Genomic DNA, 17,641 nt, shown 5'->3' with positions numbered 1-17,641 from the left:
GTGGAAGTGAAAAGAAATTCTACAGGAATCTACCAAGGATCTTGTGACATCCATATAACTCCCTGTTCAAAACATCCTCAAACCCTCTCTCGTTTTCACAGACTAAGTACATTATACATTCCTGCAATAAAGCCATTTTTTGTCATCAGAAGGCCATTTCAATTATACAGAATCCTTCCCCCGAGATACCGTGTTATTGCTCCTTCACCACCTACCAACTTACCCTCCAGCGTACAGAAACGTGTCACCTTCTCCGGCATCAGCTTTCCATGCTTGTGCTGACAATACACCTCTGCGATCTCCTGCCGACACTGCTTAGATTTAGACCGGGACATGGCTGAGATTGCCTCTTTCCCCGTTACCTCACACTTTGGTGGTTGGTCATATCTCAGTTCAGGGGAGCTGTTTCCACTTTTTTTTAAATGATGCTGTCTGGGAGACCTGTGAATCTCCTTCAAATTGTTGTTGTTGCTGCTGCTGCTGTTTTTTCCAGGGTGATCACTGAATTGCACCACCTCATTGGAGTTCTTCCCCAGCAGCAAGTTCTCCTTCATCTTCTCCTCTTCCAGTTTCTTTCTCAAGTGCTCTTTTTGCTTGCTAAGGGGTTTTTTCACCAGCTCAGACTGGTGTTTTTGCCTCTGAGTCCTGGGAGCAAAGTTACTGTTATCAATATTTTCAAAGTCCTTGGGGACTGAATTTTCATTATTGCTGTCTGTTCGCGTTTTCTCTTTCGGTCGGTGGGAAAAATAGCCATCCTATAAATGGGGAGAAAAATTACACTCAACTTACTAAAAATAGTCACATCCAATGCATTATAAGCATTTCTTACATGAAAACATAAATCAATTACAATCCAATATACTGCAAAAAATCCCCATGTTAGGGTTCATAGCAGAAAGAGAGAGGCCTCTGAGCTGCCCAGGTCAGTGCAGACAACCACTGCCTGCACCTTCATCACCGGTTCAGAGTCCAACCCCCATCTCAGATGGAGCAAGGAGGTTTTGCACAACCCCCATCTCAGATGGAGCAGGGAGGTTTTGAACAGGTTTGTGAGCAATTATTAACTGGAGACTTCACCCTGACACCATTAAAAATCAATGGCAAAACTGACACAGGTTTCAGTGGAGCAAGAGCAGGTCCTTCAATGCTTTCCGTCACTCCTTGTGTTAATGACCGCAGTTTGGTATCCCAGGAACTGCCCCATTCCTCTGCAGAAAGCACCACGTGCCTTTATAGCCCGAGCTTTGTTTCAGTGAAGTAACTTTGCTACAAACCAAACCCTTCCTAATGTTGTTTTTTTGAGTTTCTACATAATAAAACTTTGGAGAAGTGTTTCCCACGGGGTGCATTGCAGCTTGCTGCAGGTGGGAAGCTGTGGCAGCAACAAGCTCTGTGTGAGAGGGTGAGCAGCTGCAGACGCTCAGGCTCCCCGGGAGGGTCAGAGCCAGGCTCAGATGTCAGCTCTTAACCAGCATGTTCCTCTTCTCCATGCTGGGCACGCTTTGATAAATACACAGACCATAACGTCGCAACATTTAAAACATATCATATAAAGGAAAAGGAATAGACCATGTAAAATACTTGGCTGATGCAGAATAACGCTTTGCTTCATGATTTCATCCCCACCTCCACCTATTACCACGGGAACTCGTCCTAGCCCATCGACAGCAGAGCAAGTGTACAACACCAAAGAAAAAGGAGGATTATCCGGGGGATCCTAGAGCAACAGAGAACACAGCAATCTGCTCTAGAAAAGATGCGACAAACTAGAGCAAAACCGAGAGGCACTTACATGTGTATGTTACTATCAAATGGGAACCTGTCTGATAGCTGGGGGTGGGTGAGGTTGAGCTACCTTTGCTCCAGCCACAGAAACTAGTCCTTAGGCTAGTGGGAGACACAATTTTTAGACCCATGGAACAGGAAATATCTCCATTTATTAAGGTGATCAGTAGCAGATGAAATCAGTGGGGAATTGTTATTAAAACACCTGAAGACAGGAGTATAAATATTGATAGACTTCTTGAGTCTGTCGTGTTTGTTTTGCGCTGGGGAAAGACCTAACCAAAAATCAGAGGCTGTTAAATGACAGCATCCGCTAACGATGACTGATGGGAGCCACTCTTAGCACCTATGAACCACATTTTGTATTCAAAACATTTTACCAGCATTAGCTAATTTTTTCTCATACCTCTTCTGTGAGGAACTATTTAACAGTCAGGTTTTGCAGAAGGAAAGGGAGATAACGACTTATCCAAGGCCAGGCAGGGAGTCAGTATCACTTTGACCTCTGCAGCTCAGCAATGAGAAATGTTTGAATAGCTTATACATTAGATGATGTGGTTCTGTAAGTGACTGAAGTGATTCCCTCTCCATGAATATCTCCAGCTTGCAAGTAGCTTTAGCTATCAGACACGGAGGAACGCAGAGAAGTTTTTTAAAAACAAAACAAAACAAAACACACACCCCCCCCCCCAAACCAAAATCCAAACATTTTTCAAACAAAATATTTCTAGTTCAGAGAGAACAGTACCTTTTAAAAAAAATTATCTTTCTAATTTTTAAGGGCACACATGAAATCAAATTCTTTTTTCTGTCTTATTTTTTTAAGGAGAAAAAAGAATAGCATTTTTTACAGAATCATAGAATCATTTAGGTTGAAAAAGACCCTTAGGATCATGGATTCCAACTGTTAACCTAACACTATCAAGTCCACCACTAAACCATGTCCCTAAGTGCCACGTCTACCCTTCTTTTAAATACCTCCAGGGATGGAGATTCAACCACTTCCCTGGGCAGCCTGTTCCAGTGCCTGACTACCATTTTGGTGAAGAAGTTTTTCCAACCTAATATCCAACCTAAACTTGCCCTGGCACAGCTTGAGGCTGTTTCCTCTCATCCTATTACTTGTTACTTGGGAGAAGAGACCAACCCCCACCTCGCTACAACCTCCTTTCAGGTAGTTGTAGAGAGCAATAAGGTCTCCCCTCAGCCTCCTCTTCTCCAGGCTAAACAACCCCAGCTCCCTCAGCCGCTCCTCACAAGACTTGTGCTCCAGACCCTTCACCAGCTTTGTTGCTCTTCTTTGGACACCAAAGAGAAAACAAAACAAACAAAAAATAGTTTCAAGACAGTCCTCACTCCCATGAATGACCAAACTAAAAAAAAAAAAACAATTATTTTCAGAGACCGGCTCCCTTCACTTAATCTGTATCTCCAATGTATCTTCAAAGAAAAAGACCACTCCAAACCCAGCAGCAAGCTGCAAACAGAGCAAGACAAACGTAAGGCTAATATTATTAACATCATACCCAAATCATCTCCACTGAGGTGCCACTGCTCTGAGACTTCAGATGTTTGACAGTTGTCACAGTCCCTTTGTTGTTCAGCCAACTCCAAAACCTCAGCTTAATTATGCCACTTGTATATTTTGACTTGCTTCATTTTAATGCACTTGGATCTTGGATTTGTATATGTGAAATAGCTCAAACTTTAATAGTTGGGCTGTCACATTTCGTCTAAGCTGGTGCCGGAATTCACCTTTTTACCTCATCAAATAATAAAATGCAAGATGACCTGCACTCTTGTGCATATATACATATATGTATACATATGCATGTATATATATGTATATGGCTCTGCGTACATGTATACAGCTATATGCCTAATTTAAATTACACTGACCACAAAGAACCAGAACAAACACGCTGCGATTACCCTTTAACTCATATATACTGTTCCCTTTTTGACAGCAGGACACTGTACCAGCCCTCCAACATAGGCAGGAACACACGGAGCTATTTGGAGTTGCAGGTATCTGGATGTATAAATGAGAATAAGTAAATGAGACAGAAAAGGCTTGAGGTAAATCTGTGTGGATGGTGCAATCCATAACCACAGCGGGTCCCTTGTCTCTTTCAACTGTTTTGTCCCCCAGTTATACGAGACTTAAATACAAGAGGCATCCAAGATGCTATTAATTCTATTAACATGAATTTTATATCCCAAACACAGCCTGAGCTATTCTTTATAAGTAGTCCTTAAACTTCAACAGTTTAAGTTTGTGAAATATGAAGGAAGCTACGAAAGAGCAAGAGTGAACTTTATTTGTTGGGTTTCAACAGCAGCAGTGTGCAGAGAGCTACAGGGACACCACTCCACAGTAATGCAAAGCATCCCTATCATTAGTTTTCATCGTTAATACAGTTTAAAGCACTTTTTATCGGTAACTGAAGCATTCCACCATGCTGCGACTTATGGCCAAAATACCTAGCTGCAACGATGGGGGAAAAAAAAAAAAGAGTCTGTCTCCTTCATTAAACTCTTTCCAAGTTCTCTAAAGGCGATGCCATGATAGGATATTTCTGTGTATCTTGGCAACATTCCCTCTCAAAGACGGGCTCTTGCTAAACGATTTTTGTGTTTAAGCTAAAAAAAAAATTAAATCCTAATCTGTACAGCAAATGGCATGTTGATAAAGGAGACAGGAAGGGAGAGGAGATGTTCGCTCTTGTTGGTTTTTTGTGGTCATTCTTATTACCCACAAACGAGACATTGGCCTGAACCAGAGCGACAGGCGCACACCCTCCCATGTCCTGAGGCGTGCGCAGCCCTGCCCCACGCTCCGCCCGCCTGCCCCATCCAAACCTCTCTGTAGCTTGACAAAGCGTCAAAGGATGACGTGCGGGCCCATTGCCATTTGAAACAGCATCCGACATGATACTTCTGTGATGTTTCAGTCAGGATCTTGGCTCTCCATATTACCACGCCTATGCCCATGAGTGGCCGGTCAAGCTGTGCAGCTCCCCTGGGATGGTGGAGGCTGCAGGTCCGGGTGTTTAAGCAGAGCGTTCCCACCGGCTGATGCACTATGCTTGCATAGAGTGGTAGAAAGCTGTGATGAAACCTCAGGAGAAAAAACCAAAGTAAACAGCAGATTTACTGGTGCACAGTTCACCTCTTTAAACTGTTTTCCTCCTTCAAGTGCTTTACCTCCCTCTGGGAAATGCTTTTCCAAGTCTACAGGCTGGATTTTGAAAAGACAAATGAATTTTAAATGCTTCAAAGGCAGACAGAAAACTAAGTTCGACTGTAACTCTTTCCTGCCCGCAGGGACAGCGAACACCATAAAAACCTCCCCGCCACGGAGGACATGCAGTGTCTGCAGAGACATCTCTTCGGGAGGAGCAAGGACTAAAAATAAAGCACAGTCTGTAGAACAACTGTACCAATGAAGAGCTATAGATATACATTGAAAAATAAGGATGTGTAACAAATACCACAGTTGGACAGTCAAATCCAGCCTCACGCAATCCCACACCTGTTGATGCAAGCATTAAATGCCACAAAACCAGAAATCTCCATCCACCTTTAATCTGCATTTCTCTCTCACAGTAACTTTCACCAAAGCCAAGCGTGATTTTTACAGAGTAATGACTTCAAGACAGGATCCAGACGTGACAGCAGAACGTACACATGTTTGCAGTGGATATGAAGCTCAGCACTCTGAGCTTAAAACAGCAGCAGCTGCTGACAATAAATCATGTTCATTTGTGAAGTTCAGGGGTACAAACAAAAGCAGCACATCTGGTTTTCAGCTGGCTACAGGAGGATGGGCTTTACTTGCTCTACAATATTTAATTTTCACACTGCTGGATTAATTGCAGACTTTATTTGCCATAGATGTCTAAGACATTCAAGTCAGGACAAAGTCATCCCACAGAAAGATCATCTTGAAACCAGGCATTCCCAGTTCTGACAGCACCATGGGGCGTACGTCAGCGGGTTCACTGTTTGAATCATCATCTTTTTCAACTTTTGTCTAGCTATTCATTAGTAGCACCTTCTTATCTCTCTTTGTGCTTGCAAATCATGTTAAATACACTGAAAAAAATGGAAGGTTATACCCAGATCAAATTAGAAGCAGAGAGCCTATTAATATAGCCTGTATGTATCCACAGGCAAAGATGAAAGCAGTATTTTCAAACCAAGACCTAACGCTACTATTTTTTGTTGTTGTATAGACTTAATCTCATCCACAGAACGCACAAATAAGTTATTATGGAAAGCATTATTTTGGTCTTTGCAACAGAGTAATTCTCTCTAGAATAGACATAGATCAGAAGAGGCTCCATCCAAAGCCAACTCATGTGAGAGGCTACCCTATCAAAATTACTCAGTATTACCAGTGTCAAACACAACACATGCCGCCCAAGAGCATGTATTTCAACTGTGCTTCCACTACAGTCCTGGGAAAACACTCCCTTTCCGTGTGATTCTACGCATGGTTCTCCAGCAGCCCCGGAGCGACACGGCTTCCCTTTGGGGACTAATACCGAAAATTGTGCACCCTTCCCGTGGGAGGTCGTGTTTGTAGCTCAGTAATGACTCACTGCTGCTCCCGAAGCCAGTGAAAGCCATTCCACTCTTGCAGAGAAGCACAGGATCAGGTCAAAGCATTTTTTCCCACATTTTAAAAGCCAACTCAGTTTACAGTCTTTATAAAGAAACCTTTGGAGGATTTTCATCACTTTGTAGCACCGTATTTCAAATATCAAGTGTGACGCTGCAGATGTCTATCACAAAACGCAGGCCTAAGAGAAGGATTTCCACAAACAGAAATTTTGTGTCCTAACTTTATCTGGTTCTCTGGAGATACATGGAAAGGTTAACTGCTGAGTACTCAATGGTAAGAGCCCTGGCAGGGAGAGTTTTAATGACTGTGGGGCCTCTTCTGCATGCATGCACGCTGCAATTCAGCAATAACAAGTAAATATTCCCAAACTGGGAAAGAACAGTCTGTACCCAGGAGTGTGCATGAGATCACTGCCAATTACATACTGATTGCCATTGATGCTAAAAATAATAATATAACATTAATGCAAAAATAACATTTTAAGCTCAGACCCATTGCATGTAAAGAGAGAGTTTGAATTCTGCTCCAAACTCCGCTCCTTGTTGAGCACGCAGGTTTTATTTCTCCAAACTCCACCTTTAGCACATTTTATTAAAATCTGTCACATGAAATGTATGCTCTTTGGTATATTAGCCACTATATCTACAGTGATTGAGGGTCTGGGGCTCAGGTACTGTGAGCTTGATTGAATTCGAAGTCCCATCCATCTCAGGAGAGAAAGCCCGGGCTTCTGCGGAGACAGAGGCAGAACCTTTGCAACCTACTGAGAAGACCATGGAATAAATTGATGCTGTCACCTACTACAGACCCAAAAGCAGCTGCTGCTCACTGTACGTAGCACAAATACAGAGAATTTGGAAGAACTTTACAGCCGTCTGTAATGAGGAAGGGATTTTAATGACAGCCTGTTAACGCTCTCAAAGGCTTCTGCAAGTACAAAACACGCCCGCTCAGCCAGACCCCAGGTAGTTTACATACCTGCAGACTGCCTCTCTCCACACATTTTTCACTTGCATCTGTCATATATATTTGCCTCTAAATTAAGCACGTTCAAGCATAAATGTGCACTTGGGTTTGCCCATTTTAGAAAGTCTAGGTTACAAATTCTCACGTAATCTTTCAGGTATGGTGCTGTATCCTGCATGCTAAAGGCAGGAGGTAAAAGACTATGGCTGCAATATTGACCAAGGGAAAACTCCGATAAACCAGCACGTTCTCTGTGGGGTATCCCGCTGTAAGACTAGCATATGCTACAAAGCCATCAGGAACCAACTCACATAGTTTCAGACTGACCGTGGAAGGGGTGCCACCGCCAACAGCCAGGATTAGGCAGTATGACTGCTAATTTTTGCAATATGCAAAAAGTCAACAACAAACCAATTTCAAATCTGCTTTCAGAGAGCTAACCTAATGTGCATACAAATCAGCAGAGACACAAACATCAGCAGCTTGATGTGCACCAGCTCTGCAGACAGCAAGGGCACGCAGACTTTGCGTGGGTGAGGGATCCAACTCGAGGCAGCAAACCCAAGGGGAAGAGCCCATACCATGCAGGTAGGCACCGCTCCAGCATCACCTGCTACGCACCTGCGGCAGCACAGTGCCGCCAGATGGCTCCTTCTGCAGATGCTTTGTAAGGAAAGTTAAAGAAAACCCTAATCAGTTCACAAAGGCACACAATAAGAGCTTGCATTTATCTGCGAAAGGTGTTCACTGCATCATGCAGAGCATTTCCTCCTGGCAATAAGAAAATGCTCCCTTCTCAGGAAAAGTTATTCATTGTATGATTTCTGTATCAAGGAAGTCCTATAAATACGACACAGATGGATGGACCATGTGCAATCAAGCCCTGAATGGCAAATGTTCACAGTTTCAGTTTATCTGACACAAATAATTTTCTCCCCAGCACGGAGGGATTTGCTGTCTTTTTGTGCTGAAAACGTATTCTCATGTTCTTCCCCTGGCAAAGCTTGGTACCTTAACGACACAGCAAAACAAACCAGAAATATGCATATGCACACACTGAGCAACAACAAAACACACAGACCTTCCTCTAAATACAAAGTACGGGATGTGCTACTTAACAATTACTGATCGCATGTGAAAACATGCGACCACCGGGCAGTCACGCAGGATCGCAGGATCACGCATGTCTGAGACAAAACGAGCGCCCAGAGCTGGTGCAGACACTTGCCACTTTGCTGGGGCGAGCTGTGCCGCTGCAGGCTCCAAACCAGCTCACAGCTTGGGGAGGTAGCAAACAGCTTCAAAATCTGCACCATACGGCAAAGCCTCAAACCTGGTCAGTTTTTACAGGAACATCTATTTTACCTGCCCTGTGACCAAGAAGAATTTAAACAGCACTATAAGAAGATAATTAAAACAAGTTTCTGTTCAATATTAATTACAGCTCTGTGACATATTATTTTGTAATGCTCGTTAATTATTCAATAATGATACTTTCCAATTGCCAGAGGAGTCAGAGGATGGCATCTCTACAAGCAAAGGCTGCTCCTGGATTAAATCTTTTTTTTTTTTCCTGCTCTAACCTTTGCGTATTTGAGGGCTATTTCTTAGTTGAAATCAAAACCTTTCCCCCCAGCAGAACTACAAACATTACACTACGGTCTTCAGAACAAGAGCAGAAATTATAAATACTCCTCATGCTCCAGTGGGCACAAAAATCTGATTTCATCCCCTTTTTCTGAAACAGCTGGGCACCCGTCTCCCTTGGCACAAGGCCAGAGAAACTTCTTCAGACCACCCATTCCACGGGCAGCTGCAGGCTGCCAAACTAAGGAGCACAGCAACTTCAGCCCCACAGCTGATTACCGAGGCCGTCATGGGAAGCAGCTTCGCTCCATTCTCCTTTGCTGCAAGAGTCCAAGAAAAACCATCTTTCTCCACCACTGTGAAGTAAAACTACAGGACACTTGCCTGGAATTGTCCAAATGCTCACTGTTCTGCTAGATGCATACAGAACGATGGTGACCATCAGAATGATAATAATTTAAAAAAAAAAAAAAAAAAAAAAAAAAAAAAAGAAAGGGTCACAGCAAAGAATTGCTGAGCCAGGTAGGAGAATGGGTTAGATCCTCTCTCTTCCCACTGTCAGGCCCAGCAAGCCCATTCCCTGGGATGATCGAGCGTGCAGGGCTGACACGCTGCTGGCTCTGCAGGAACTTTGGGCGCCTCACCTGTGTGCTGCAGCCCACCGTGGTCCAGAGGCCGAGCATCACGGCGGGTATCATCTCCTGCGCTCAACGGCACGGATCTCAACATCCTTCGGACACTCACTTCAATGGCTCAGAAGGCCACTGGGTCAAGGAAGGTGTTTTCCTGGTTAGGGTAGGATCCTGTCGATACAAAATCGACTCTGGATACAGCACTTACCCTATTGTCACCTGCCCTACCCCATCCACATCTTTCAAACTACAAAACAACTGTTGCTCTGCTTGAAGTCGTGCTGCAGCCACAGGGATGCAGACATCCCGCCGCGCCATCAAAACAAACAAGAAATTGTGAACTTTAATTGAAGACAGGGTTGATGTGCCACGAGACCCTTGGAAAACTAGTACTTTTGGCAGGTTTGGACAAAAGCACGGCCAAAGAGAGCAGATGGAGAAAAGACAGCAGATGTTAATGCAGTTAGATTTTTCCATATGTTTTTCCATTTCGCTGTAACAAGTACATTGTACTTCAATTGTCAGTGGCTGAAGACTTGTGAGAAACATTTTGTGAGAAATATATTAAGTTACTTTATGCTTGACATTAAAGAGGGAGATACAAAAGGTGAAAACAAATTTATTGGCTTTGAACTTGCAAGCTGGTAAAGATGAAAGATGTAATTGTTTCAAATACAGCTCCTTCTGTTATGTAAAAAGATTATGAGAAAAAGCGATCATTTGGGTTAAAAGGGGGATTCTGATACCTGAAAAAGCACGAGTCCTTTATGATTCAGTGCTAACAAATACTTACAGGCGCTGCTAGCCCAAAACTACTGTTAAACTTGCATTTCAAGTCTGCAGAGTAACAGCTGGATCACCACAAAGTGCACAGATACAGGGGACCCTGCGCTGGAGCACGTGCATTGGTAAGTGATTGTTTGGAGGATTATTTTTCCCTTCCTTTTCAAAGACATTGATTTTTATTTTTTCTTAACATCAACTTCAGCAGTGTGTTCCAAAACACTAGAAACAACATTGTAAAAATATCATTAATAGAAATGGCTTTTTTTCCTTTTTGCATATGTAACATTTGTACATTAAGGAAAGATGTTCTGGTTTGAAATAGAACGAAAACAGCTTCAAAACTTTGGCTGCTTTCCCCAAAAGAGTTTTTCTGTTTCTTGCTAACATGTGACTTACTTGCAGAGTGATTTAGATTAGGGAGTAAAACAATATTGCACCCCTCAAGAGTCCAAATAGATTCTCACATTTGCTCCAGCTTAGCACAGTAACTGTATGAAGAGCCATATTGTATTAACAGCAATGTCAAATGTCTGTCTGGTTATTAAAAAGTTCGGAATACTGCTAGAGGGAGCTGTGAAAGCACATATCCATAGTATTTCAAAAATTGACAACATTGTTTTCTGCTGATTTAAATTTCTTGGGAAAATTTGTACTTACACAGGAGGACTGGAGGATACCACAGAAGAGTCAAATTTATTCAATCTGTAACAGAACTTGATTCATAACCAGTAACTGCCCCTACTTCAAGCATATTGTTCCTTGCAAATGATGCTTGATCTCATTAACAGACTCCAGACTAAAGCACAGCCCTTCGCTTGGCAAGGGTCCCTCCCAGTCAAATTCACCACCAGTAACATCAACACTGAGTTCGGGCAGGCTTTTTTGCCTGCATATACATACATAGGCGCACACACACATTTTAATGGTTTCCACCTCTGTTTTGCAGTGCAGTTAGCTCTGCCTCAGTGCGGGCAAGGGAACCCGTCCTTGCATGACATAACACATTGCTCCATTTCCAGGCGAACAAACCCTCAAAAGACCGCTCGCTTTGAGCAACCATCCTGGAACATCTACCAGCGTTATTAAGCCTCCTGGATTCACTTCAGCCTAACCACATCTTTAAACAGAATTCACCACAAAACTAGGAAAGAGATGAAGAAGGACTGGCCTGAAAGTGCAAAACGCGGCTTCTGAGGAAGCTCAGGAAAACCCTGAAGGTTTATTTTCCTACAGCTTCTTCACAAGAGAAGGTGGATCTTATAGTCCTTCCAAAGAAGAGTTCAGACATGAAGGAGCTTACAAAGAAGTCAGCACTTTCTCAAGGGAAAGGTAATTTATGTGACTTTTTATATTAACGTCTATGACTTTGTGGTCCTTGAAAAGGACCCTCAAACAGTGTTTGAAAAGACATGCAGTTTTGTAGAGTAGCAGCAGATACTAATGCCCCACAACTTTTTAACAGGCATAGGGCTACTTGTGCTATTCTCACTCCTTCCTGAGAAGGCTTCACCCAGGGGCTGGCACGGCACGGCACGGCACGGCACGGCACGGCGCCCGTGTCTGCACCGGCCTGGGCCGACATCTTCTGGGGCGTGGGACAGGGGTTCAGCAGGTAAGGTCAAGAGTGGTATATCTACATAGCTGTTTCTCCTGGTGGTTATTCTAATGCTGAAATGAAAATGTGATGTTCTGTGGTTTTAATTATCACCAAATTGTACTGCTTCATTGTTTGACAAAGGTGCCCCAGAGAGATCATACATAAATAAACAACACGAAATAAGTATAGAGGTAAAGATCAATCATTTGAGTGTTCAGAATATGGACACGATAACCACACTGAACACCCGTTACCAACCAACCTGTTCATCACTTTTTTTTTTTCCTACCTCTCCCTCTCAGTGACCCACCCCATAAAAAAATAACACGGCTAACCTGAACTGAATTCCTCTGCTTTCATCTCTATTTCTTTCATCCAAAATTCAGCCAATATAGACTTTATATCTTTCAAAGCAGTAGTAAACACTTGAAATTGCTTTCTGGTGACTTGTTATTAACTAGATTCCAACTAAATTCATCTGGAGGCCTATTCCAGCTCCAATCTAAACAATCTCGAGCAGCCCAGGGTGAATTGCTGAGACACACAATAGGATCTCTGGCAGCTATAGAAATTAAACATAATTAAAATATGGATGGTAGAAACCAAAGACGCCCTCACATACAAACGAAAACATCCTTGTAAAATACAGCCAGTTTAGCACAAACGTATTCAGCCTTAATTAGGTAGAAAATCTATTTAGATGAATACAATGCAAAGAATAACAATGAACTTCAGGATTACATTTTGTTACTTGGAGGGAAAAACAACACAAATAAATGGGAAGTAATTGGAGCTTATTTAATAGTCTCAGACTATCAGCTTGAACAACTATAATCATTAAAGACCCTGCAGTGATCTTCTACTGATAAATGTTGTTAAATCAGAATTACAATATGGCAAGCATGAAGAGGAAAGCCTATTAATATGAGCAGCACTAAAAGAAATAGATTCATTCACATCTTTTTTCACCTGCCCAGCACCACAAGAAGTCTTCGAACCAAGCATGCAGGAATGAAAGGCCTCCATGTTTCCTCTCGTTTCGGGTGAGACTGAAATACGAACACTTCAATATGCATGCTTACTGCAGGGTGACTGCAGATGAGCAATGGTTATCCAGTGCTGGATACATGGCAATACAAAGTTTGGTATCATGGGGCCCAAATATTATTAACCTGTATCTACTAATCAAGACGAGCCAAGCAGAACCTTTCAAGTAAGTGCAGAGCACTGCTCCTGGACCCTAAGGACTGGGAGGGATGGGTGGACGTTTCCAACGCTTGCTTGTAGTACAGACCCAGTGAAGCTGGCACCACTTCTTGCTGGTGAAAGACAAACTTTACTTCTACTATTTCACTTCTATCCATGGAGGCCAGGTTATTCTAACCAACTCTTCTCTCCCCTGCCCATTCCCTTGAACAGAGAGAGATGGCAGGGTGGAAAGACTGTCTGTTTTATTCTTCTTTCTCCAAGGACTGCCTCAAGGTCACTGTCCTCACAAGTTGTTCCAGACCCACTCCACAGCTTTCTGTACAACTCTGTCTCGGCTGTGCCTGTTGTGCTGCTAAAGCCGTGACCAGGTGCAGGCAGGGGCATTTCTCACAGCAGCCCTGCACTGGGCAACAGGGAAATTCTCTCTCCCGTCAAAACCACATATGGTTTGCATCCAATAGCCAAATTTTCAGCCCATATAAACTGGCACAAATCCTATAGGTTCATGGATGTGTGCCAGCAAGTGCTAGGAGATGATTTAAAAAAATTACCTTTTCTCTATAAATTCAAAGCTTAGGCACGGACGTTAATCCTGGAAGGTGTCCTGTTCTCTTGGTGACGGGGCAGACTTTCAGACCCATGACAACGCAATTTGGGAAAAGAGGTTTTTAGACACCGGTTTGTATCTTCACAGAAGGTTCTTCTGCAAGATTAGTAAGTTACATTAATAAAATAAAAATTGAAGAGGCCAGAGGATATTATTAAGGTCTCTTCCACCTGCCTCCTTAGCTCCCCTGTCAGCAGTTCAGCCTCCCTGAAAACTCAGCCCAGGACCTGGCCTCGGCAAGGGTTGCTTATGTGGTATTGCATTCTCTGATCTTGCAAATGCGTTCATTAAGAGCTATAGAAACGAGCAGTTTTAACAACATGATGAAACATAACAGAGATTTGGGGTTAAAAGATGTATCAGACTACAGATTTCCGACACCAAAAAAAGATGCACCTTAAGTTCAAAAACTTGTCATTTTATTGGCTCCAGTAAAGATTGTGAAGAATATATGCATTAGTCGAAGCCATCAGAAAGTTTTCCAGGAAACTGCCCTCCACCCTTACTTGAATGGATATTAATTTTGCAGACCAAAACCTTTTTCTGTACCGCACTAAACATGCTGACTACATTTGAACCAAACACCAGACTGTATAGTGCCCTACTTTCTTTAGCCACATAACAGCCTTTCACTCATGCTGTAAGCACAGTGCTGTCAAAACAGTGATTTGTAATTACACTGCATTTAACAATGGTCATATTTCCATAACTCCCCACTTACAATTATGTCAGAAACAAGGACTCACTCCACACACAGTCAATAATCATATCCCAGCATATACAACATCCTCAACTGACAGAACTACATCAACAGCACAGCATAATGTTAACTTAGCTAGTCACTATTCATGGACTATACCATGCAGAAAACTCAAATCACAATATACTCCATTGTTTTAACTAACATCATTATGTCAGTGCATCACAAAAATATTTCTTTCTAAGGGCAATCACTGGCCTTGCAACTATGCCAAAGGTTTATTTACAATCAGCAGTTGTTCACGTGATCTAAAATAAACTTTACCCCAGGTTCCTTAGGGAAGTACACTAGCATCTTCTGAAAGCATGGGGAAATTCCAGTCTTATTATGATTTTATATTCTTGGTGGACACATAATTCAATAACTTCATGCATGCAACAAATTTGCAATGTCTTCCTTTGCAACATGGCTATTGACACTTTACTGACAGTGAGCCCCGTGTCTTTGCAGGGACAGGCTCAGGAATACAACACTGTCCAACAGCAGAGCATAACCAACACCCTCCTTGAGGCTCCGGCTCTGAACGCTCCCAGTCCCTCTTCTGGAGCCTTCCCTAACTCTTCGGCAAGCGTTAGACTGAGGATTAAATGATTTCTTTTTTTTCATTTCTAGTATTATAACACATGCTCACTCACACAGTTATATTAATACGTATTTATATATATCTGCCATTCTAACTCCCCATCTGTGGCATTTACCACTCCTAAATATTCAATGAACTGAAGTTATGGTTTGGATGTCTACCATGAAACCCTGCCCCATACAGGCTGTGAACAACTTGCATCCCCGCAGCACTTTTCCCAGAATATCCTCTCTTACTCTCCCAGTCACCTACCTGCCACTGAGGAAACCATAAATAAGTACTAGTAAAATATTTGATCAAAATAGCAGCTTTGGGCTGTATTACAGAGTCATTTACTTGCTCAACCATCAGCAGAGGAGAGGAGCGTGTGCGTGTGTTAGGAGCTTTGCACAACGCGTTCTCTCAGACCTCATCCATGAGCTATATGAGAAAAACCACACGATTAACTTCAGCAGCACAAACCTGAACAACGTCTAACTTGAACCTAAACTTGAACCTAAAGGTTTGACAGACCAGCTTCTTCTACAGTAGCCAGAATTTCCTTTGTTTAAACAAACAAACAAACAAATAAATTTACTGCGACACAGAGAGCTAGTAATGAAAAGCAGGTCTTGCCTGTCAAGAAATTCTTGTTTGTATCTTCCTCATATCTAAAGCATATTCTAAAGCAGCAAAATAATGTAAATTGAGACCAAAAACTTTAAATTTGGGTCTACAAAAAGATATTGTGTGAATTTTATCAAATTTACCCGAGATTTTGATAAGTCATCTTCTACAGCACCAGCACTGGTCCAAAACAAGCTGTGTGGGAATATAACGCTACCAATACACAACAGTGGCATTATTTCTATTTAACTGGAATGAAATGGGTAGCAGAACTTGCAGGATGAAGTTACTACTTTTGCCTTTCTAACCAGTTGGTCATCTGGATTTTTTGCTTGATTTTGCAGCACTCATCGACTCGCAGCAAGCATTGTGACATGGTGAAAGGCAAAGACACCTTTCAGTCAGTACCCTGTTCACCATGACAAGCTGTCAGTGACTCCACACGTTCAGCAGTGCTTTCTCTCATGGGGCCAATGGGAAATGCATTCACAGCTTCCCCTCTGTTTTTATATCTCAAGCCCGGTGTGTAGGACAGGATTTGGTCTTTTATACACAGGAGAGTTTTCTTTTACAAGCCTATTTAATAATCTACAGCAACCCTGGTGTACATACTACTGTAATACACTTTTTAGAAAGAAACTTTGTTTTGAGAATTTTCTGATTTCTGGAACACAGTTTTATTTGCAGAGACAGTACAATGATACAGCATACATCATGCCATGTATGTCTTCCAAAATGTCTCTTTCCAATTAGTATTTTTACTATGCCAACCGATCCAAATATCAAAGAAAGTGACACCTGGCAAGTCTAATGCTATATATTTACCAGCATAATAATAATGCTTCAGCAGAGTAATATTTTCAAGGGTTTGAAATGAAGAAAATCTCTCTCTCAAATCTTATCTAGGATGCATAAACTGCAAAGATGAGAGCACTGCCAGAAATCAGCCTAAGGGAACTATCGGTATTACAGATTTGAAGCTAAAAGTTTCTAATCCGTGGTTTGTAAGGATGGATATATCAACAGCTCTACGTGAAGCAATACCAACGAGAGACATACGCGCACTGCGTACCTTTTGTGATGGGTGCAGATAAAGTACTGTCAGTTTGCAGGCTTTGGCCGCTTGGTTGGTGCTTTCCGTAAATCCAAGAAAAAAGGCTATTATTATCCTACTTTGTCTGATTACCTACTGCCTCTCAGTGACATAATGCTGCTATGAGAGAAGGACATTCAGCGAGTTTCCAGACTTGGGGTCCTTGTGCACACCTGCCAGGCAGCAGATCACTTCCCGTGGAAGCAGCCTCTAAAACCCACAGACGCCTCAACACTTTCCTGGAAGAGCCCCTTGTGGTGACAGGTTGCACATAATTCCCTTTTTGAACTCCGGGGAGTTTAAGGAGAAAAAGCATGGGAAAGATGCCAAAATACAGGGTTTTACCAGCTCCCCAGCTCTTGCTTCCTCCGCTTCCCTCCCCACCGCTCTCATGCCGGGCAAGCCCCGCTGCACAAGAAGGATGGCACAGAAATGTTTACTCAAGACTGTGCTGGCTGGAATACCAATGCAGTCTGGCAATGAGCTTAACAGCAAACAGGAAGGAGGAAAAAAACCTCTGCCACAAAAGAAACAAATAGCCGGAGATGAGCTTTCCCAGCAGGTACCACATTGCAATTCAGAGCCTGGAGTATCAGAGATCAGCACTTGTAATAGAGGCGGCTCCTCTAGGAAAACACACTCTCTTTCCTATCACTTAGAAAGGCAGGACCACTGATTATTGTTAGCAGATCTGAAATTATTGCCCTTTTTTACTCTTTATTAGCACCAAATTATGTTAGCCAAGCAGATTTGAAGAAATCTGATGCAAGCAGAAGCCTGCTGTAAATACTGATGTGAAA

General features: G+C 42.6%; 1 protein-coding gene across 3 annotated transcripts in view; it reads right to left on the bottom strand.

The window, feature by feature from the left end:
* XYLT1 (xylosyltransferase 1) overlaps positions 1 to 17,641 on the bottom strand; it is a 210,506-nt gene that overhangs the window by 107,359 nt on the left and 85,506 nt on the right. For all 3 annotated transcript variants that reach the window (XM_087733195.1, XM_087733194.1, XM_087733196.1), the window contains one exon: positions 224 to 755. In XM_087733195.1, the coding sequence (XP_087589321.1) occupies positions 224 to 755 (532 nt within the window). The remainder of the gene's footprint in view (positions 1 to 223; positions 756 to 17,641) is intronic.

Source organism: Nipponia nippon, unplaced genomic scaffold (genome assembly GCF_047370975.1).
Source record: "Nipponia nippon isolate SJK-2023a ecotype South Korea unplaced genomic scaffold, ASM4737097v1 scaffold_5, whole genome shotgun sequence".
Classification (NCBI taxonomy): domain Eukaryota; kingdom Metazoa; phylum Chordata; class Aves; order Pelecaniformes; family Threskiornithidae; genus Nipponia; species Nipponia nippon.
The sequence above is the reverse complement of the archived record's forward strand: the minus strand, read 5'-3'. Positions and strand labels throughout refer to the sequence as shown.